Source organism: Mustela erminea, chromosome X (assembly GCF_009829155.1).
Source record: "Mustela erminea isolate mMusErm1 chromosome X, mMusErm1.Pri, whole genome shotgun sequence".
NCBI classification, from domain to species: Eukaryota; Metazoa; Chordata; class Mammalia; order Carnivora; family Mustelidae; genus Mustela; species Mustela erminea.
In genome coordinates, this window is record NC_045635.1 from 27,091,093 (window position 1) to 27,115,369 (window position 24,277).

The window sequence follows — 24,277 nt, forward strand, 5'->3', positions numbered from 1 at the left end:
CATGAGCCATTAGATCATAATATTAAATTAATGATCATGGCTCACATGGAGGCATGGGCAGTTTTATATAATATGCAAAGGGAAAAAGAAAGAAAATGGTAATGTAAATCTTCTTTGGTACCATCTGGCTTATCTTTTTCCCCATGCCTCTCCAAAATAGTGGGAGGAATAAACAATACTACTATTCCTGACTGGCTAGGCATTGAAGATGAAGATATCAAATGAAAAATTCTCCAGCACAAGCAGAAAGTCTAGTCTTTTCTTCATTTCCTTCTCCTGCATAAGCACAGAGAATCTGCCCTACAGATTCAAAATTTGTCAAACTTCAGAGCCGAAATGGCCTTAAGCAAGCATCTGGTCCAGTGGTTCTCAAATTTAAATGGGCACAAGAACCACCTGGGGGCTCTTTAAATATGCAGATTCCCTGGCTGAGCCCTGGGGAGCCAGCTTCTGACACTGCATTTTTAATAAACTTTCCAAGTAAAGATGGTTCAGGTTGTACGTGAACGTGGGGAAACATTTCTTTTGTCCAGCATCATTGTTTTCCATCAGATAAAACTTAGATTCCCAACGCTTCTAGATTCCCCAAAATCACACACGTTACTGGTTAGGATCGGAACTTAGATCCCTTGACCTATAAAATAAGACACACTGCATGCTCCGATAATGTATTATTTCCATAAAAAGTCCCTCAACAATCTGTTAGGTCATGGGTTTTTTTCTTTTCTCATTGTGACAAAACATACATAAAATTCACAGTTTTAACAATGTTTAAATGTGTAATTCAGTGGCATTAAGTACATTTACATTGCTGTACAGTCATCACTACCATCTGTCTCCAGAATGTTTTCATCTTTTCCAACTTAAACTGTGTACCCATGAAACAATAAGCCCCAAATCCCCTCACCCCCTCCCCTGCTCTGTTCCTGGTAACCAATGTTCGACTCTCTGTCTCTATGAAGTTGACTATTCCAGGTACCTCATAAGTGGAATGAAATAATTGTAATCCTTGTGTGCCTGCTTATTTCACTTAGCAAACTGCCTTCAAGATTTACCCACATTAGTTCATGTTGTGATTTGCTAAATCCTATGAACTCTTTGCTCCAAACAATGTTCTGGCCCTTTAAGAAATAAGGTCCGATCATTTGTCCAGCATTGGCAGAGGCTGCTAAATGAGAAAGAATTTAAGAAGGGCAGTCCTCAGTGAGTGAAATAGATAGAGCCTGGAGGCAGGCACAGAGATGTGAAATGCATTTTCTGCCTAGTTGAAAGTCACTTGAAAACAAAAAGAAATGAGAAGCGAGAAAGACAGAGGCAGAAGCACTAAGAGAATGGCGGGAGAGATGGATTAAACAGAGAAACCAAGACTTCCCGAAGGCTACCTTGTGCCCAGATTAGTGAGTAGAACTATGCAGACAAGCTTATTAAGAGATATTCTGGAAATTAATTGGTCCACACTGGTGTCCATGAGACCTGATATGATTAATGTGCCTTGGGACAAAGAGTAGAGAAAACAAATAGGGAAGTAAAAGTGTACACATCTACATTGCTATTTGAAAAAGACTTTACTGCACTTAAGATTTACTTCTATCTTATATAGTTACTGCCATAAATATTTTACACGTTTTTAAAAAAAGATTTTATTTATTTATTTGTCAGTGAGAGGGAGAGCGAGAAAGCGAGCACAGGCAGGCAGAAGCAGAGGGAGAAGCAGGCTCCCTGCTGAGCAAGGAGCCCGATGTGGGACTCAATCCCAGGACGCTGGGATCATGACCTGAGCCCAAGGCAGCTGCTTAACCAACTGAGCCACCCAGGCGTCCCTATTTTACAACTTTTAAGTAAGAAGGGAAGTTATTTGATATATGTTCTGTTGTAGGGGGAAAAAAAGCTTAATTTTTTAAAAACAGCAGTACACTAGTATATATCGAATTTTTTACCCTGGGGTAAGGCCAGATGATGCTTCTCAGAGAAGGTGGGTTGGCCCAGGCTTAAAATAGGAGTTAGCCAGGTAGAACAGGAAGAAAGGCTATTCTGGGCAAAGAGAACCTCTTCCTTTGACCTGGATAATGCCTACTTGCTATTGAATATTCAGTTCCATATCTTTTACAAGAAGCTTTTAGTGGCAACCTCTTAACATGCAAAACTTTCTAATGCTTTCCCATGGAAAAGTAGAGTTCATGTCCCATCTCCTTAAATGTGGGCTCTGTGCTGGCTTGACCAAAAGAGCATGACAGCCAGGGGTGGGGGGAGGGGGCACCTGGGTGGCCCAGTTGGTTAAGCGTCCGACTCTTGATTTCAGCTCAAGTCAAGATCTCAGGGTGGCAAAATGCCCCACATCAGGCTCTGTGCTAGGCATTGAGTCTGCTTAAAATTCTCTCTCTCCCTCTGCAAAGCCACTCTCTCTATGCAAAGCTATGCTAGGTTTTGGCCCAGGCCTTAATACCAGTAGCTTCAGCTTCTTGTCCCTGGGATGGCTACTCTGGGAACCCAAAGATTATTCTGTGAAAAAAGCCCAAACTGCCCCTGGAGAGACCCACATGAAGAGGAACTGACAGTCAGCACCCATTTGCCAGGCATGTGAGTGAGCCCACTTGGAAGCAGATCCTCCAGCAGCCGGGCAGCCTGACCCAGCTGACATCATGAGAAGCAGAGACAAACTCTCTCCACTGACCTCTCTTCAACTCTAGAGTGACTCACAAAAAGTGCAAAACTGTATTAAGCTTTTGAATTTGAGGCTGATTTGTTATGGAGTAAAGGGTCACCAAAATACCTCCCCTGGTCCTCGCAGAAGGTGTACAGGAGGTTCCACTCCTCTGGGAGACCAATGGAGTCTGCACTCACCTGAACTATATCCCTTAACTCCTTGGTTAGATCTCTCTGTTGTCCTGCCCCTTGTCCCTCTGGTATCAAGTCCTCTTTGGGGTCAAGCACAGCTCTTACCAACCTTTGGATTCTCAAACATCTTTGCTGATCTGTGGCAGATCTAACTCTAAATGGCTGACCTTAGAAGTCATGTTTGGGAATCCACTCCAAAAGTATGCTTCTCCTGTCTGTATACCTTGCATGAATTAAACATTTCTTTTAGGTCATGTGTAGTAAATGAATTTAGAGTTGTCTGACCCATTTAGTGGTTGCATCCAAATAATGACCATTGGTTTCTACTACCAAACAGAAAATGTTGACACCTTCCCACAGCCAGTAAAAATGCTATCTATACTCATTCCAGGTATTAAAACTGCAACGTACAACAGTTTTCCAACCATTTGCGAAACTACTGTAAAAACTAAAAATAGAATTTATGGAGTAAATCATTGGGAAGAATGCCTGGTCAAGCAGTTCATAAATATCCAGGTCTCATTCTATTTGGGGCTACGGCCTTGAATTGAATCCAATATTGAACTGTTGAATTGAGAGCAAAGGATAGAAGTGAAATGTGGTCAGCTCCAGAGAGGAGGGGATATGCTGCTTTCTGCAGAGAAGTCCTTTTTCTCTAACTCCCAAAGAATAATATATTGTAAAATGATGTGGAGGTGAATAGAAATTAGAGAGTAGAAACTAAAATCTGGAGAGAATTTAAAGATAACATTTATAAAGACTCAGATCATTGCTAAGTCATCATCATCATCATCATCACCATAATAATAATATTGAAGAGTCAACTTGTTAATAAAACCCTCAAGGACAAACACAGATGCAGGAGCAAACAAAAGTAATTTGTGGCTTTCTCACTATCAGGAAATAGACATTCTTCCATCTCGACTAATATGATCTCCAGTGGGGAATGATTTATTTCTCTCACATTCATGAAACTCTCTTTCATAACCAGGTGTAATGGCTTCTTTTACCTCTATGGGGAATGACTGATTTATGCATAGACCTTTGCTCAATAACCTTTCTTCAAAGATTGATGCCGTTAAAAATGAAAAAAGATGTGAACTTTTTGACATTTTATTTTAATGTAATTTAGAAAACCATGTAAACTGCAAATGGATCTCATGCAGAATGAAAATCACATGCTGATCACCGAAATTATTTTGAATACTATTCATCTTTAACTAATACCTGAAATGTTTTATTATCAGAATTATGAAAGGCACAAGGGACACCAAGAAAGTTCATTTCAAAAATAATTTGTAAATACAAGATTGAACATCCTCTTATTTGATCCCCCCAATTCACACTTCTAGAATTTTCTTTTTTTTTTTTAAAGATTTTATTTATTTATTTGACAGAGAGAGATCACAAGTAGGCAGAGAGTCAGGCAGAGAGAGAGAGAGGGGAGGAAGCAGGCTCCCTGCCGAGCAGAGAGCCCGATGCGGGGCACGATCACAGGACACTGAGATCATGACCTGAGCCCAAGGCAGAGGCTTTAATCCGCTGAGCCACCCAGGCGCCCCGACTTTTAGAATTTTCTAACTGGAAGTGGATGCACTGCTACCCACCACACAAAAGAGTATCTTTTTTTTTGCCTAGAAGTTCTCCTCTGAAAGTCCACTAGCCCTCAAAAATAGATCCTTCAAGATTGGAGGATGGGAGGAGGAGAAAGTGACATGATATTCTTTGACTTTTTTGAGCTCAAACTTTGCTGCACTCTTTCTGTTCTTGTTTGGAGAAGGCCTGAAATGACATAAAGCTCTGGCAGAGATCAAAGAAAGTGAAATGATGAATCCCAGACTTCTTGTTGTCTTCAGTGATACTGCTTCATAGGTTACGTTTAAAACAACTATATTGGGTGGGGGGCACCTGGGTGGCTCAGTGGGTTAAAGTCTCTGCCTTCAGCTCAGGTCATGATCCCAGGGTCAGGTCATAATCCCAGTGTCCTGGGATCGAGCCCCGCATCGGGCTTTCTGTTCAGTGGGGAGCCTGCTTCCTCCTCTTTCTTTCTCTGCCTGCCTCTCTGCCTACTTGTCTGTCAGATAAATAAATAAAATCTTTGAAAAAAAAACCAACTATATTGGGGCTGCCTGGGTGGCTCAGCTGTTTAAGTGTCTGCCTTCAGCTCAGGTCATGATCTCAGTCAGGGCCCTGGGATTGAGCCTTGCATTTGGCTTCCTGCTCAGCGGAGAGTCTTCCTCTCCTTCTCTCTCTGCTCCTTCTTCCTGCTGCTATCGTGCTCGCTCTGTCTCTCCCAAAAGAATAAATAAAAAGTCTTTGACAAAAATAAAAAAAAACTTTATTAATTTTATTAGCATAGCTATAAGCCATTGATGTGTCTTCCAATGTTGTCAGACTGGAAAAAACAAACTGCTTTTACTAAAGTGTGTTTCAGAGAATCTTAATACCTGGTATCTGGTTGAAAGAGAAGGGCATGTAAGCGAATAAATATTTTTCCTTCAAGGAGGGCATTATGAAAGATAAACTACCTTTTTAAAATTTTCAGTGTAGTATGTTTATCTTCAAGAATCGGGGTGTTAAGAATTGTTTCTACTTGAAGAATTTAGTTTTTTAAACATGTCAATATAGACATTTAAGAACTAAAATCTATTGAAGACTATTAATCTGTTCTTGGTTAGAGAAGATAAGGCTTTTTGTTTTTTAAAAATCAGAGTTCCAACACTTATGTGCCAATATTTCAGACAGTTTCATTCATGTATTCATTCATTCTTATTAAGTAGTTTCTCACTCAAATCAAATGAAGAATTGTGTCCATAAAGAGTCTATAGTGAAATAAGCAATATAAGAATTTATTTATAAAATACATTTGTATATACAAGGCATCGCTCTATATAATGTTACTAGTATTAACAGGTGTGTACATATCTGTAGAACCTGATAATAGTAATTATGTAATAATGCTAGCTATGTTTAACTGGTTTCTTATATGGCAAATACTGTTTAATGCACTTCACATATATTGATTTGCATCACTCTCACAACAACCTGATGAGGCAGACATTATCATTACCTCTGATTTACAGCTGTATAAACTGAGGGCAATTAAGAAATGTGTGCACAGTCAGTGAGTGTCAGAATCACGACTTAAACCCAGGTAGTCAGGCTTTAAAGCCCACACTATTAAGAACTATCCTCTCCAGCCTCTCAGATACAATATAGAAAGCCCTAAACTTCATTGAAAGTGAACCCTGGGAAACAATCTAGGGATTTCAGAGGAGGGTGGGGAGAGGGGGTATCAGTGTGATGGGTATTGAGGAAGGCACATACTACAATGAACAATGGGTATTATACTTAACTAATGAATCATTGAATACTACATTAAAAAGTAAATATGTACTATACAGTGGCTAACTGAACATAATAAAAAATAAATAAAATTGGACTAAAAAAATAAAGTGCAGAGAAATACCGGTGGAAATGGAAAGGGGGGCAAGATATCTTCCACCTGGGGGCCTAATAGAAGAAGGGAGGGTTTCAATATGGCTTTCTTTGACAAGTACGTAGTGTCAGGGTAGACTGAGATGAGGAAAAGGAATTCCAAGGCAAGAAACAAGGTCATCAAAAGAAGCAAAGGAGTCTAGCTAGCTGTTCATTTTAGTAGGAGTTGAGGGTACATGGAGAAGAAAATAAATAGGATTAGAAATTAAGATTGGGATCCCATTCTGGAGGGCGAGGTGAAGGCATGTGCAGAATATTCTGAAGGGTTTGAGAAGTCATAAAAGGTGTTTGAACAGGAGAACTATGTATTCTTTCATTTGACAAATATTTACCGAGCACATATCATGTGCTGGGTGGGCATGGTCTTGGGCAATGGGAATCTACAAGGGAATAAGGTAGATAAAATCCCTCCCTGTATGGAATTTCTAATCTATATATAATCCAAGACATGCTTGAAGCTTCCTTTGAAATGGCAATCTGCAAGCTGGCCTGTACCCACGCAGATGGCAGAAAGGAATGGAGAGCCATGATCAATCCTAGGAGCATGAATTTGAGTAGTGGTTAAGAAACTGGAAAGAAAGCATTGGGTGCAACGGATTTGGGGGTGCATAAAATTATCTAGAAAATGAACTAGAAAGTTGGGCAACAAGTGAAGAGATGTATGAAGGACTATTTGGTTTAAAATCTGACAGAAAAGATGGTGGCGTGATGAATGGCGGGACAGGAGGTGAAGACCTGATATCCAAGATATGGCCCATTTGGGTCACATTAAGTTTATGATGTCTGTGATACGTTTGAGTAAGAAATGCCCCACATACAGTAAGAAATATGGGACTGATACAGGAAAGAGATAAAAAAAAATATTCAAATCATTGAATTAAAGGAGGGTGAAGGACAGCTGCCTAGTCTAATACCTACAACATGAGAGACACTTAATAACTACTGACCATCGAATGAAGGGAATGAGATTAATGAATGAAGAAAAGACAGCCCATAACTGGTTCTCAGGTAAAGAAAGAAGAATGAGTAGAGAGGTAGGAGAAAATTAGTAGAATAGAAAACCCCAGCAAGTCAAAAGGCCAGACATTCCCCCGAAAACTGTGGAGGGCAATAATCACAAGTGATGCAGAGATTTCTAGGGCAGGAAAGACTTGGTGAAAGCCTTTGCATCTGGGAGTTACAGTGGTTTCATAGAGAAGTTTTTCAGTTGAGAGGTCAGTGTCGAAACCTGACTGGAAAAGGTGAAGGGAAGTTGGATATTTAGGAAGTAGGATTGTTTCCATTAGTCCACAAATTCCTATTAGGTGAATTCTTTGAGACTTACTTGTTGTTATGTTGTGTCTTTGCCTAGAAGGCCAAGTCAGTTTAGAGGAATGAGAAGAGGAGTAAGGTGAGTCGAAGGTCAGAAGGTCAAATTTAGGTTCAAAGAATTCAATTCTCTATAAATAGTGGTGTGACCTTGTCAGAAGTTACACAACCTCTCAAAGCTTTGATTTTTTTCTCAACTGTAAGAAGGGTAAGATGATAGTACATCATGCAAGCAATGCACCCAATACATTGCCTAGCACAGAATACTATTTCTTTTAAAAAAGTGAGTTATTACCATTATCTATCCTAATAAATGGATGAGTACATTGTGTTATTCATCTCAGAAAACTAAACATTTACTTCACAGGCTCTTATTTTTAACTATTTTCCCCCAATCTGGTATGATGAAACTCACATTTGTTCATTTTCAAGGAAGGAGCAATAGCTACATTACTATAACATCTTTAATTTTACCCTCCTCAACTGAAAATAAAAATAATAAGAGTACCAACACCAAACGTTTTCTGGGAGAATATCAGAAAATGAAAGTAAAAGTGCTTCATCAGTTATAAAAATGAAAAATTTAGCAATCATTATTCTCATTAATTAATATAACTTTGATCCATTGATTTTAAAGAGTATATTATTGGTTTTATATATTCAGTTGGACTTTTGTCATATCATTAATAAGGATCTTTCACTTGAGGAAAGCTTTCTCAAAGTGCTTTTATATTTATTACCTTATAAGATCTTCACAAAAGCTCTGTGAGGAATAAAAGACAATGGTTATTAGGGGCTATCAAAATTGACTTTTCAGTATTCACAGTATCCTCTTTCCTATGTGGGCCTTCCTTTTAGTTTGTATATCTAAAATTATAGCATCCTAGAACTGAATTACAAAGTTATTCAATTTAGTGCTTTCCTTGTATCAGTCTAGATAACAGGTAATTTTAATGGCAATATCCAGAACAATAGGTTCTAAAGTTTTTAGTATGTTCAATTAACATGTTAACATACATAAGAGACTGTGGTAACATAACCCCTATAACCAAGTGACTATACTCATATTGCATTAAACTGATTATGTTTCCAACATTGGGCAAAGATGAATTCTTATTTTCTATAGTTAGTCTTCCTTTCTATAGGAGATAAAACACCAGTCTTAAACATTTGTCTTCATTGACTCTTTCTTCTAAACTTTGAATTATTTCACTGTTTCTTTTTGGATTATCTCTGTGATCTACAGGAATTTGAGGGTCTTAACCTAGAACATGAGAAAGTTCTGAATGTGGTAAGATGACAAGCATGGAGCTCCTGAATCTATTTGTGAGTACTGCAATTCATAGTACTGTGGAAACATATGACTTTTTTATAGTAGCTACATGAGAATAAAAGGAAAACATAAAATCTGCCATGTTTGTGTAAGAGAAGAAACAAACTGTCTTCATTGGGAAGTTTTTCAAGATCTTGGATTCATTACTCAAATTACTTTTACTTTTTCCAAGGTAGGAATTTTACACTACGGCTTTGCTACTGCTTTGCCTTTTTTCAAAGTTATACCATTAAAAGCATCCCCTTAGCTGTGCCCCTTTGAATAACCTAGAAAATGGCATCACTTAATACTAATTCTGTGCTGGAGTAAAGTGGTATTTTGGTGGCCTCTATGTGTACTTCTGAATGGACTGTGGAGAAAACCAAGTCATGATTCATGTGTAAAATCACGTATTTCTCTGGCTGCCATGTTAATGTCCTTCAAGTTTGTATTTTTGACCTAGAATCTGTATCTACTCCGAATTTTAGATTCACATTCACAACTGATTAAAGGAGGTGAGAATTTCACCTTCATGATGCACAAACATCTCCAAACTGACCACATTCTTGACTTCCCTGTCCACAACTGGCTGCCCTCTTGATTTCTACAACTCCGTGAAGGCACTCAGTCACACCAAGTGGTAAGCAGTCAATGATTCCTCATCATACCTCAGGATGTTCCCTCACCTCTGCATCCCATAACATACATGATGTTGTTGACTTTCACCTCCAAATAACTCTTACATTGGTTTCATTTGTTCAACTTCAGCACCTTAATTATTTCTTACTGGAACAGTACAGAAAAACTTTCTGACTATGGTTTCTAGACAGGTTTTATATCCTTCAATACATTCTCCTCTCAACAACCAAAGTGATCTTTCAAAAGTGTAAGTCTGGTTAATCTATTTCCTTGCTTAAAACTATCCTGTGACTGTGACTTCTCAGAGACTACAGATAAAGTCCCAACTCTTAAAGGTAGGTGGCCAAATGGATAGAAAGACAGCTTATGCATATTGAGCCCTCGGAGTTCAACACTTTGCCCCTCAAGAGGGAATTTTACAGTATCCTATTATTTCATCCTCACAAATCCTGTGAATGTTGTACTCACAGTAGAGAAAAATGATTTAGACTTAGAGGCTAGACAACAAGTAGGAGAATAAGTGGTCTTCCTGCCTACAAGGCCCATACACTATTTACTATATCCTGATGTTTTTCTACATAATTTAGCCCCAGCTGACATTTCTGATCTCACTTCTTATAACAACGATACTCCAGCCACACAGAAGTACCTTCAGATTTTCAAACTCCCACAATGCTCAGGACTTTGAACATGATATTGCCTTTGCCAAAAATTTTCTTTTCTACTCTGTATACCTAGCTAAGCCCTAATCTGTTCTTCCAATGTTCTCTGAGCAGAGGTTCTCAACATTGTCTAGACATCAGAATCATGGGCAGGACATCAATCTCAGGTGAATCTCTACAGGTTGGAACCAAGGGATTAGCATTTTTAAAAGCTCCTCCTCAGGCACTTGGGTGGCACATTTCATTAAGCATCTGACTCTTGATTTTGGCTCAGGTCATGTTCTCAGAGTCTTAGGATTGAGACCCGAGTTGGGCTCCACACTCAGTGGGGAGTCTGCTAGAGATTCTCTCTCTCTCTCCCTCTCCTATTGCCCCTCCCCTCTGAAAAGAATAAATAAATATTTTTTAAAAAGCTCCTCCAATATATTAGGTAGATGGGAAACACTGTTCTAGGTGAGCTTCCTGGCCTCTTTGGAAGGCTTAAGCATAATCATCTGTTTTCACTAGACCCCGTCTAGCTCTCTAACACTGATTATACTACTATAATTAGCCTTAGCATATGTATTTTCACCTCTGGAATATAAGGATTCCAAAGGCAGATGTCATATTCTACTATAGAGGATTTTGAATATATCCAGTATGCACACTCTCATTCTCTCTCTCTCCCCTCCTCTCCCTCACACACGTACAGAGCTGAAACCAAAGTTTCACAAAAAAGCCCTGATCCTTCCTTAAGAGCGATGGAGTCTGTCATTTCCTATTCTATTCTGCTAATTTCATTCCTTGCTATTTAAAAATTGTGATGCTAAGTAAAATAAATCAGATAGAGAAAGACAAATACTATATGGTCTCTCTTTTACGTGGAATCTAAAAAACAAAACAGAACAAAATTAGCTCACAGATGCAGAGAACAGTTTGGTGGTTGCAAGAGGCGGGGAGTGGGGTGGAGAAATGGATGAACTGGGAGTTTTTGGTTTAAAAAATTAAATAAAAGTAAAAAAAAATAAAAATTGTGGATTGATGCTCATTAAATTGATTACACAACCTAATACTTTGTCCAAACTGTGTTTAAAAAACATCTCTGTAATCATGTTTGTGCAAGTCCTAACAGCACACTAAGCAGTTAACAGGTGTTTACAACAGATTTCATGGTATAGTCAAAGTTCTTAAGGAAATTATATATGTGTGTGTATATATATATGTGTGTGTGTGTGTATACATATATATGTATACATATATATATTTCATATATATATATATATGAAAGTTTTGCCTATCCTAAACAGTAGGCAGCATCACTAGGCAAAAGAAAAATATCATGATTAACTTTCATATTTTTGAAAAACCAAAGTAGAAAGATTAAAAAAATGTATAAAATTCAGTTCAAATTATAGCAACAGAAAGGAATACACAAAGGGTTTCCTTTTCTTAGAATTAGGGATCCTCAGATTACCTCTCTATTCTTAGATGTCCCAAGAAAGATGACAATCCAATTTATTCAGAATACTAATCGTGTTACTAAGATTGTATTCTTCCTTCTTCCTTTGGAATTAACCAGCAAGCCAAGATTTTTTTGTGAGAAACACTAAAAAAGCTACTTCCTCAATTTCTTTTTTTAAATGTTATTTGTTTTATTTTTTATTTCTTATTTCTTTCTTCCTCAAGGACAACAAATATACATACATTGGATATCCTTTGTCCCACATCTATACTTCTCCAATTTCAATAATGTACTAGAAATCTAAGCTTTCTTAATCAATATCGAGGTGCATGCTGATGTACAATTCAAAGTTTATCAAATTAGTCTCTCTGGAAATATTTTTTTTAATAGAAGAAAAATTTTTATGATGGGGGTGGGGAAGGAGATACGGGTGAAATGCATGAGCTTAGAAAAGAAACTGAATTTAGAGCTCTGGCCTGAGACAAGATCCAGATCACAGAGGAAGGAATCTCAAATATTAATTGTTCATAGTTTCTCTTGCTGAGAAAAAGATCTTAATTACACCTTTAAAAAATTATTTATTTATTTGACAGACAGAGATCACAATTAGGCAGAGAGGCAGGCGGAGAGGAAGGGAAGCAGGCTCCCCACTGAACAGAGAGCCCGATGCGGGGCTCGATCCCAGGATGCCAGGATCATGACCTGAGCTGAAGGCAGAGGCTTTAACCTACTGAGCCACTCAGGTGCCCCTTAATTACACCTTTATGACCACCTCTCTCCACCATGTACCCACAACCACACACCTTCTTTATAAGCTGGTTTTATAATGATCTCATAGGGGTGCTTAGCCAACCAGTTAAGATTGGCAGAATTCTTATGGAATATTAGCAAAGATACAGAGTCTTCTCATTTTTTGTTAGTTACCCACGGTTTTATGTTAGAACTTGGAATGCGCGGATATCTTAATTCTCTGGGGCCCCAAGGAGAAATGTTTTGGACACAGGAAGTATCTGATTCAACTATGAATATAGTTCTTCATTTTAAAGATAAATTTGCAATGTAAAAATTCTCAGACTGTCGCCTCGCAGGGCTCTATATGATATTCTATAAAAAAATATTGGCTTTAAAATTCCAGTTAGACTGTCAGAAATAACACTATTTATAAGAAAAAAATCTCCTCATCCTGAAGTGTAAGGACAACTGTAATGTCCTTGCTTTTTGTAAGAAAACTAAATAAGCATTTTTCTAATATGAGGAAGGAATCTTAATGGCTTTTAGAGTGAAATTACACAGATTAATTCCATTCAGGAAGCATATGCTTCATAAAACATGTATTCTTATAGAACCCATGAATTGTGATTATTGCTGAGAGAATTAAATATCCTATGAAGTGGATTGTAAATAACAGTGATACTCATTCTAACAAGAGCTGGGGGGTCTCCATATATAGAAGAATTGATTGACAGTCATAAAGCAAAAACACATTTTCGAGGGTTTTCACACAACGCCCCCCCCCCAACCCCGTATCCATTCAGCAGCATTTGTATGAAGCAAAACATCAATGCTTTTGGGAAGACAGATGTATTGGAATCTGCTGGGAGAGCTGATGCTCTGGCTAGGCATTTGGAGTTTCCTTTTTTAATATGTAAGAATTATTTTCACTCTACAGCATGAATCAAACAATGAACATAATGCTACCAGCTTCTTTGAACAAAGTGCAAAGGCCTATTATTACACTTTTTTCCTTCACACATATTATAGAAAGTTCCTTTTGTTCAAAATTTTAAAAAAAAATATCTTCAGAAAGGAAAAAAAAAAGCAGAGAGTTCCATTTAGCTGAAATACTGAAATTGCATGCAATCTCTGAAGATATGTGGTTATATTTACTTTCAAGCTTGGCATTTCCATTCGTTGCTTTAAAACCCCAGTACCTTAATTCGAATCTATCACTTGAAATGTGCCATTAAACACAATAATCAATAGTTTCAGTAGTTTCGAATATTTTCCATGACATCCCCAAATCTTTCATCAAAAGACCGTATCCAGTCATCTAACTGAAAATCAGAGCTGGCTATAAATGCCATTTCTATTCAGGCAACTGGAATTTATAGAAAGCCCAGTATTAACATGGAGGGAATGAGAAAATTATCTCTGTTTTAAAATAGTGTTGAGATCTCAGCTAGTCCTATTGTAATTAAGGGGGGGGAATGATATGTCTAAGGTTTTCAGGAACTCTAGGGGAGCTTTCTATGGCTTTTAATAATAAATATTTCTTATGAGTACTATAGCACAAACTAAGAAAGTGTCCTCTGGAAAAAGAAAGAAAGAAAGAAAGAAAGAAAGTATCCTCTGCATAACTTTCAACTGTTTTTGTTTAAAGATCCAAACACAAAATGCAGTTTATTCTACATTCTTCCATAGGAAATATAGTTTAAAAACACGGCAATCTTTTTCTTTAATCATTCAGAATCTTGCATTTTCTCAGAATTTTTACTGTATAGTAATGCAGATAACATATAGGAGATACACGGATGTATCTTGGCCTTCAATCAGACTTGTTCACTAATTAAAGGGATGCTTAATTAAATCCTTATTATAAAATTATCTCTTGGATTATTCTTCCTTTTCAAAGTAGTCTGCTAAAAAACTGACTTAAGGTTTTATTATTTATCTACCACAGCTGCTGAAAGTATGTAAGCCCACATATTTATTAAAATTCTAGGTGGTTTCATAGGTACTTAAAGGGAGAAATACAATTTTATTTATGAAATATTGTAAGTTAAATAAGTTACAGCAGAACATTTTTGACCCATTCATCTAAGAGTGACCAAAAAGTCTAACTTTGCATAGCTTTTACACTCTTGAGCCATGGGACATATCTACAAAGATAAAAGCAGGTATTGCTCTAAATGAGCTACTTCCAATAAGGAAACGAACTCAACACACATTGTGGAATAAAGTATCCTCTGAAAACAGAAAAAAAGGGAGGAGAAGGGAAACAAGGAAAGGATGAGGAGAAGAAACATTGTTTCTTATGATCGGATCCTGGAAGTATTTTTCAACCTAGTATACACCATCACCTTTTCTCATTATAATTTAAGTATATAGAAAAAAGAAGTCCAAAAGCTTGATCATATTATTTTGATACTCTAAAGTTGATTTGAGATATTAGTAAAGTTCCGGTATCCAGTCAGAAAACTCAAGTATACCTAACAAAACTCCATAATAGTTCGTAAAATTATATCAGGCGCTGAGAATAAAGTTAAGGGCCTCCTTGAACCAAGACATCATTTAAACAAAACTGCCCTAAACTTCTGTTTTCACTGTTTATGCATATGAAACTTTATAGGAATAATTTTTGTTTCCAGGAAAAACAATTGTCTGAATATTGTATGATCGTTAACTATGACAAATTTAGTCATCTCATTTTTCTTTTTACAGAAAGTGTTGGGAAGAAAGCTACAAAATGCCAGATTAACATTTCAAAATGTATTTGAAAGTAATGAAGGGAAACTGATTCAGTTAGCAACGCTAAATAAAACAGACAATTCATACAGATGCTTTCCCTGTAAAATATTAAATAAACACTCCAAAATGGCAACTTCTTCCATTTAATAAACCACTCCCTAATTTATTTCTCGGAGCAAAATTTCTCCTTGGCCAAAGCTCTGGTTTTATGGGCAAGGTTTCCCTGGTCAAAAACATGTATCATTTCGAAGACTGGGACATTAAATGAAATACTAAATGCCTTTTCCTTCTGCTTCTGAGTCTTCCCCTCTTGCCCACATGCTGCACCTTATCAGGCCATAGAGAAGAAGCACTTTACTTTGTCCCCAGGATATCAGTTATGAGGATAGACACATGAATTGTTCATCAGGATTCACAAGAGAACAAAGTAGAAAAGCTTCACTTACTTGCCATTGTTTCATCAGCTCTCTTACTCCCTTGGAATCTTCTAGGAGCCTTTCCTTATGGGTGGCATCCTGCAGGACGTTGGCAGTTGTTTCAGCTTCTGTAAGCCAGGCAAGGAACTTCTCCAGGTCCAGGGGGAACTGTTGCAGTAATCTGTGGGTTTCTTCCAGAGCAGCCTCTCGTTCACTCACTCTGCAAAAGAACAAATATCCAGATGCAGATCTCCTCAGGTATCACAATGTTGCACCCAGCCCCCTCCGCCCCCCAAAAGAGCAAAGATCAAGGGACAAAACTATAATACCAGCAAAGGGGTGGGTTGTAGCTAAAAGTTGTCTTAAAAGCAACAACAACTAGAATAGTGTGTGTGTGTGTGGGGGGTTGTAGCTAAAAGTTGTCTTAAAAGCAGCAACAACTAGAATAGTGTGTGTGTGTGTGTGTGTGTGTGTGTGTGTGTGTAAACTTTGTACAGTTTATATATGAACTTCCAAAAGCAATCGTTTTTAAAAAACTTGGTAGTTTTTTACTGGCCCATTGTGAAAACTTATTTTCATATGCAGCAAAAGCACAAGCTCATCTTTATAGGTAAAGTTCCAAAATCCCTACACCATGTTCATCTTTGGTGTTACCTGAGGCAGAAAGTCAGGGTTAGGTAGGCAAGGAAAAAGGTCAAGAAAATGCAAAGCTAGACCAGAAAGTGAAACACTGGAGGAAACAAGAGAAGGGGAGGATAGAGGAGAACAGGTCTAACAAGGAGAAAAATGACCTATTTCACAGAAGCCATTGCGCAAGATACCATTTTGTGTGACACTATGGTGTTCTAATGGTTCTAACTATGGTGTTTGCTTTACATTTCCTTATTTGATGGTCACACAACTGAGAATATTCTCCCAAGGAAAAGACTTCAGTGTGATGGAAAAAGTAAAGCCAAAAAAAAACAGACACATCTGAGTTCAAATCCCAATATCCTCTACCAGCTGTGTGGTATGGTAAGTTACTTAACCCCTCTGAGTCTGAAGTTTCTCATCTGTGATGCCTATCACTGGGATGAGAATGAAAAGACGATGATGTGTGTCAAGATGACTGCCTCCCATGTACAGTTAATTATACATTAGGGTTACTCAAACATACTCGTTCGCTTGGCCCACATGCCATTCCCCTTTCTCTCTCTCTTTTTTAAGGTTTTATTTATTGGAGAGAGAGAGAAAAAAAAAAGTATGAGTGTGAGGGAGAGGCAGGGGGAGAAGGAGTTTCCCTCCACTTCCCGAGCACGAAGCCCAGTTCGGGGCTTGTACCCAGGACACTGAGACCATGACGGGAGTCAACCAGGTGCTCCCAACCTTCCTCTAATCTTTTAGAAGGGGTGAACCAAATTTCCTAATGACACACAAATCTAAAAAAAATTATTCATAATTTTTCTGGACATATATATATATACAGACATATATATAAAACATATATATATATATATAAAATTCATATATTGTGGATACACACACATATGCCCTCGGCTAAATCTACATAATAACAGCTTGGAGGGAAAATTGCCTTTGGCAGTAACAGCCCCATCTAAAAAGATTCAGGTAAATTTTGTCTGCAATGAGGAAATTAGTACTCTATTTAAATGCCATATTTGCCTTCTATTACCACACAAACACTTTCTGGGATTAAACATAAGCTAAAAATGGATTTTAAAAAATTGAACACTTGAATATGATACACACTGCTTGTTAGGATGTGATTGTCAATAATTATGCAAAACTGCAATTTATTTCAGCAGCAACTTTATCATGGGATGTGCAAACCAGGCAATAAACAGCTCCTGCCGAGCCAGCGGCAGCGAAGCCCCCGGAAGAGCTGTTTATTCATCACGGGTGAGGTTTTTGCTGAGCCTACAGTCTTCCACAGTGTAGTTTCGGTGCTCATACTGGATAAAAATCTTCTGTCTGCATTAACTGGTGGAGGGGAGAATAGGTTTATGAGGATGCAGCTACTGGAAAATAGGAAGCTCTGCACGAAGCTATTTATCAGCCCCTAAATAAACTTTCCTGCTGCATAGCTGAAAGGTACCCTGGTGTTGGGGTTGGGCAAATCAGTTCAACCTTGCACAGTTCAGGGGCTGACCTGGACTGCTCACTCCCTGCTTATCTGGTTTGCAAACTATCAGTGGAGGGACAAAGATCAAAATCGTTATTTTTAAAATTTTTTTATTCAGTATGATTTCAAAGCTCAGAGGCATCGCCACAACACTGAGAATCTTAGTGTTCGAAGCTGGCAGGCAACACTCAGGTGGAAAGCATGCTTAACTTGCTGTCACCTGGCTGGTTCTGACCTACAAACGCGTCAATTTCATCCTGTTCAGGCTAGTATTTCTAGGTTGGCTTGCACAACAGAAATCACTAAGACTTACGCCACCTCAAGCCTCAAATTTGGGATAGAAATAAGCTGTCACATTCCAGAAGACAAGTACAGGGTCGGACGACATATTTTCTCCCATGCTCCAACTTTCTGGGCAATAAAAGGACGAAAAGAAAACTCTCAGGGAAGAGGGAAGCTCAGAGGGTTAGATAGTGTGCATTTTATTAACGGGGTCATCCTCATCGTTAGCTGCACAGGACGCTACCCTAGTCTTGAACTAAACATGCCGCTTACCCTCTGCTTCCAGAGGGAGTATCTAGTAAATAACTTTCCAAGAGTTCTATGTAAAATACGATGCACATAAATTAGATGAAAGGGTTCTATCAAGACAACGAGGTTTCTAGCCAAATCCTACCAGTGAGTTTGCTGCTTTGTAAATTAGGCCCTTAGGGAAGAACAGCAACTCTTGCAGGACAGTAAGGCACCATTTTCCTCAATGATACCCTCATGTTTGGAAATATTGACAACATCAGGCTGAATCTTTGCTAATTTAGAAAATACGTTAACAAAATTCAATGGCCGCAAGAGCGGAAAATCTCTTCAAGTGAGTTCTTTTACAGGCCTCTTTGATCAGAGGTGAAATTGTTGTCTCCTGCTCATGTGGGAGTTTTAAGGCTATATCCTTTCTCCTGAGATCAATCTATGCACACCGAATTCCTAAATTTTAATTGTGCCAAGTCTAGACCAGAAATGAGTCAAGGGTTCTTTTATGTCATACTCGCGTATTCCAAATAGCTCTGGCTGTATCTTATATTTTCTAATTTTCCGTAACCATATGGCTTTAAGTGTCTTACATGATAAATAAAAAAATGTAGAAATAATGAGAATTGTAAAGAAATTTTAAAGAATTGTGAAGTGAAGATCTTGAACATGAATTATTCTGTAAATTCCTGTCTAGGTTATCTAATTATAGACCCTGGTGAAAATTTGGCTAAGCTTTAAAAGTACCAATGCCCAGATATCGGGAATAGTAATAATACTTTATGAATATAATTTATGATAGAGGTTAAGTTCTTTTTTATGTAACAAATTTTAATTATCAGGTATTCTAATCTACGACAATAGCTAAGAATCTGGTGGAGTATGGACTGCTCTGGTGACTTTAAAAAGTTTTTTTCTGTTCATAAGGGCACCGTATACCATTCTCAAGTGCCTGAATACGAGCTGTATGGCACAGTGTTTCTCAAAGTATGATCCACAGACCAGCAGCATTAGCATTAGCTGAGAGCTTATTAGAAATGCAAATTCTCAAGCCCTTCCCTAGACCTACCAAATCAAAAGGTCTGTGCATGGAGTCCAGTGAGCTGCGTTTTCATAAGCCTTCTAGGTGATTCCGATATATGCTAAAGCTTTGAGAATCACGGCCCTGGAGACCCATCCATTTTGCCCTAGCTTCTGAGAAAGCTGCTGGAGGCAGGACACATATAGTAACTGGTTAATGTATGTGTTATAAAAACCTAGCCCTCTTGCCCCAACTCAGGACACTTTGGGAGGATGGGGGGAAGGGATGGAGAGTTGATTGATGCTGTGGTTGCAACTACATTGAAGCCCAGCTTCTCCTTCTTCCTTCTTCCGCTTCCTTCCCTTGCCTTCCCTCACAGGTGTTAATCCCGACAGCACTTGCCAATAAAATTGCTGAGAGTTAATTGCTCTCTCAGAATCTGCATTATGGGGGCAGGGCACCTGGGTGGCTCAGTGGGTTAAAGCCTCTGCCTTCAGCTCAGGTCATGATCCCAGGGTCCTGGGATCGAGCCCTGCATCGGGCTCTCTGCTTGGCGGGGAGCCTGCTTCCTCCTCTCTCTCTCTGCCTGCCTCTCTGCCTACTAGTGATCTCTGTCTGTCAAATTAAAAAAAAAAAGAATCTGCATTCTGGGGAAACTGACATGTTGAGGTATCATACTAAATAAGGATTTCAAAAATATATATGCTTAAGAAGTGTATGTGAGAAATATACAGCTACTTGGATGGACTGTGGTCTCAAAAGGGGAGAGGATGGAATATTCTCACACTCAAGAAATGAGCCTGAAGAGCTACTGCACTAAGAGGGGATGGTTAAGCCTTTGGCTCAGGTCATGATCCCAGGGTCCTGGGATCAAATCCTACACTGTCCTGTTCCCTTCTCAATGGCCAGCCTGCTTCTCTCTCTCCCTCTGCTGCTCCCCCTGCTTGTACTCTCTTGCTCATGCTCTTGCTCTCTTTCTAATAAATAAATAAAATCTGTAAAAAAAAAAAGTAAGAGGTGGAGTATTACTCAGCCATAAGAAAGGATGAATACCCATCATTTGCATCGACATGGATGGAACTGGAGGGGATTAGGCTAAGTGAAATAAGTCAAGCAGAGAATGACAAATATCATATGGTTTCACTTATATGTGGAACGTAAGGAATAGCATGGAGGACATTAGGAAAAGGAAGGGGAAAATGAAGTGGAGGGGGAATCGAAGTGGGAAATGGACCATGAGAGACTATGGACTCCAGGAAACAAATGGAGGGTTTCAGAGGGGCGGAGGGATGGGGTGGCCCAGTGATGGGTATCGAGGAGGGCACATATTGCATGGAGCACTAGGTGTTATACACAAATAATGAATCATAGAACAATTACATCAAAAATCAGAAGAAAAAGAAAAAAAGAAGAAAGAAAGAAAATAAGAGGATCTATAGGTAGGGTAGAGTTGCATTATCAGCAGTTAGAAGCAAGAATCTACTGAAGGGGCAAAATGCTGTAGCTGTAAAACTTAGGAGAACCCTGTACTTGCCCAAGAAGTTACTCATCCAGACCCAATTCTGCACAAAGGGGAAGAATCACAGAAGGCAGGAGTTCAGCATCTTTGTTTTCTTTTTAAGATCTGATTATAATAGGCAGTAAGACAGGTAACACTCTTGTCACTAAACACCCACACACTTATCAGGGTATCTCTAAATGAATCTCTAGACTCCAGATTTTCTATTAAGCTGAATATCAGCAATTTTATATGGGTCAAGCTAATACATAAAAAGCACATGGGGGTTTTCCCTCTGTTTCTATTTTTTGAAACAGTTTCAGGAGAATAGGTATTATTTCTTCTTTGAATGTTTGGTAGAATTCTCCAGGGAATCTGTCAGGTCCTGGGCTCTTTTTGGGAGGTTTTTGATCACTGCTGTGGTCTTGTTACTAGATATTGATCTATTCTGGTTGTCCGTTTCTTCCTGATTCACTCTTGGAAGTTTATAGGTTTCCAGGAATGTATTATTAATTCTTTCTTATTAATTCTTTCAAAGAATCAGCTTCTAGTTTTGTTGATGTGTTCTACTGTATCTCTAGTTTCTAATTCATTGATCTCTGCTCTGATCTACATTATTTCCCTTCTTGTGCATGGGGTTGGCTCAGTTTGTTGTTGATTTTACAGTTCTTTAAGGTGTAAAGACAATTGGTATATTCAGGATTTTTCAATTTTTTTGAGGGAGGCTTGGATGACTATGTATTTCCCCTTAGGACTGCCTTTGCCATATCCCATAGGTTTTGGAGTGATGTGTCTTCATTCTCATTAATTTCCATGAATTGTTTATGTTCTTCTTTGACTTCCTGGTTGATCCAAACATTCTTTTTTTTTTTCATTTGAATATTTTAAAATTCTTTTCAGTGTACCAGAATTCATTCTTTATACACCACACCTAGTCCTCCATGCAAAACGTGCCCTCCATAATACCTACGACCAGGCTCACCCAAATTCCCACCCCCTGCCCCTTCAAAACCCTCAGACTGTTTTTCAGAGTCCATAGTCTTTCATGGTTCATCTCCCCCTCCAAATTCCCTCAACTCCCTTCTCCTCTCCATCTCCCCATGTCCTCTGTATTATTTCTTATGCTCCACAAATAAGTGAAACCATATGATAATTGACTCTCTCTGCTTGACTTACTTCACTCAGCATAATCTCTTCCAGTCCTGGCCATGTTGATATAAAAGTTGGGTATTCATCCTTTCTGATGGAGGCATAATACTCTATCGTGTATATGGACCACATCTTGCTTATCCATTTGTCCATTGAAGGGCATCTTGGTTCTTTCCACAGTTTGGCAACCACGGCCATTGCTGCTATGAAAATTGGGGTACAGATGGCCCTTCTTTTCACTACATCTGAATCTTTGGGGCAAATACCCAGTAGTGCAACTGCAGGGTCATAGGGAAGCTCTATTTTTAATTTCTTAAGGCATCTCCACATTGTTTTCCAAAGTGGCTGCACCAACTTGCATTCCCACCAACAGTGTAAGCAGGCTCCCCATAATCAGGCTCCATGTTGTTTACTGTCTTGTTAATTTTGGCCATTCTAACTGGTATAAGATGGTATCTCAATGTGGTTTTGATTTGAATCTCCCTGATGGCTAGTGTTGATGAACATTTTTTTATGTGTCTGGTAGCCAATTGTATGTCTTCATTGGAGAAGTATCTGTGCATGTCTTCTGCCCATTTTTTGACATTGTTATCTGTTTTGTGTGTGTTCAGTTTGAGAAGTTCTTTATAGGTCCTGGATATCAGCCTTTTGTCTGCACTGTCATTTGCAAATATTCTCCCATTCCGTGGGATGCCTCTTTGATTTGTTGACTGTTTGCTTTGCTGTGCAGAAGCTTTTGATCTTGATGAAGTCCCAAAATTCATTTTTGCTTTGGTTTCCTTTGCCTTTGGAGATGTATCTTGAAAGAAGTTGCTGTGGCTGATATTGAAGAGGTTACTGCCTGTGTTCTCCTCTACGATTCTGATGGATTCCTACCTTACATTGAGGTCTTTTATCCATTTCAAGTTTATCTTTGTGTACGGTGTAAGAGAATTGATCCAAACATTCTTGAGCAGGATGGTCTTTAGCTTCCAAGTGTTTGAATTCCTTCCAAACATCTTGTGGTTGAGTTCTAGTTTCAAAACATTGTGGTCTGAGAATATGCAGGGAATAATCTAAATATTTTGGTATTGGTCGAGCCCTGATTTGTGACCCAGTATGTGGTCTATTTTGGAGAAAGTTTCATATGCACTCGACAAGATATTTTATATGGAAAACCCAAAAGACTCCACACTGAAACTACTAAAACCCATACAACAATTCAGTAATGTATCAGGATACAAAATCAATGCAAAGAAATCAGTTGCTTTCTTATATATTAGTAATGAAAATATAGAAAGGGAAATTAAAGAGTTGATTCCATTTACTATAGTACCAAGAACCATAAGATATATTGGAATAAACCTAACCAAAGAAGTAAAGGATCTATCCCCAAGGAACTACAGAAAACTCATGAAAGAAATTGAGGAAGACACAAAAAGATGGAAAAGCATTCCATGCTCATGGGATGGAGGAATAAACATTGTTAAAATGTTGACTGCCCAGAGCAATCTTTCAATGCCATCCCAATAAAAATTCCACCAGCATTCTTCAAAGTGCTGGTACAAACAATCCTAAAATTTGTATGGAACCAGAAAAGACCCTGAATTACTAAGGAAATGTTGAGAAGGAAAAACAAAGATGGGGGCATCATGTTACCTGATTTCAAGCTTTACTACAAAGCTGTGATCACCAGGACAGCAAGGTACTGGCACAAAAACAGACACACAGACCAGTGGGACAGAGAGTCGAGATACGGACCCACAACTCTATGGTCAAATAATCTTCGACAAAGGAGGAAAAAATATCCAGTGGAAAAAAGACAGTCTCTTCAATAAGTGGTGCTGGGAAAATTGGACAGCTATATGCAGAAGAATGAAACTCGACCATTCTCTTACATCGTACACAAAGATAAACTCGAAATGGATGAAAGACCTTAATGTGGGGCAGGAATCTATCAAAATACTAGAGAACATAGGCAGTAACCTCTTTGACATTAGCCACAGCAACTTCTTTCAAGACACATCTCCAAAGGCAAAGGAAACAAAAGCAAAAAGGAACTTTTGGGACTTCATCAAGATAAAAAGCTGCTGCACAGCAAAAGAAATAGTCAACAAAACAAAGAGGAAACCCACGGAATGGGAGAAGTTATTCCCAAATGACACTACAGACAAAGGGCTGATACCCAAGATCTATAAAGAACTCCTCAAACTCAACACTCAAAAAACAGATAATCATGTCAAAAAATGGGCTGAAGACATGAAGAGACACTTCCCCAAAGAAGACATACAAAGGGCTAACAGACACATGAAAAAAATGTTCATCATCACTAGCCATCAGGGAAATTCAAATCAAAACCACATTGAGATACCACCTTATACCAGTTAGAATGGCCCAAATCAACAGG

General features: G+C 38.5%; 1 protein-coding gene across 6 annotated transcripts in view; it reads right to left on the reverse strand.

Annotated features, from left to right (window-relative positions):
* DMD (dystrophin) overlaps positions 1-24,277 on the reverse strand; it is a 2,094,983-nt gene that overhangs the window by 472,188 nt on the left and 1,598,518 nt on the right. For all 6 annotated transcript variants that reach the window (XM_032330377.1, XM_032330378.1, XM_032330375.1 and 3 more), the window contains one exon: positions 15,610-15,799. In XM_032330377.1, coding sequence (XP_032186268.1) covers positions 15,610-15,799 — 190 coding nt within the window. The remainder of the gene's footprint in view (positions 1-15,609; positions 15,800-24,277) is intronic.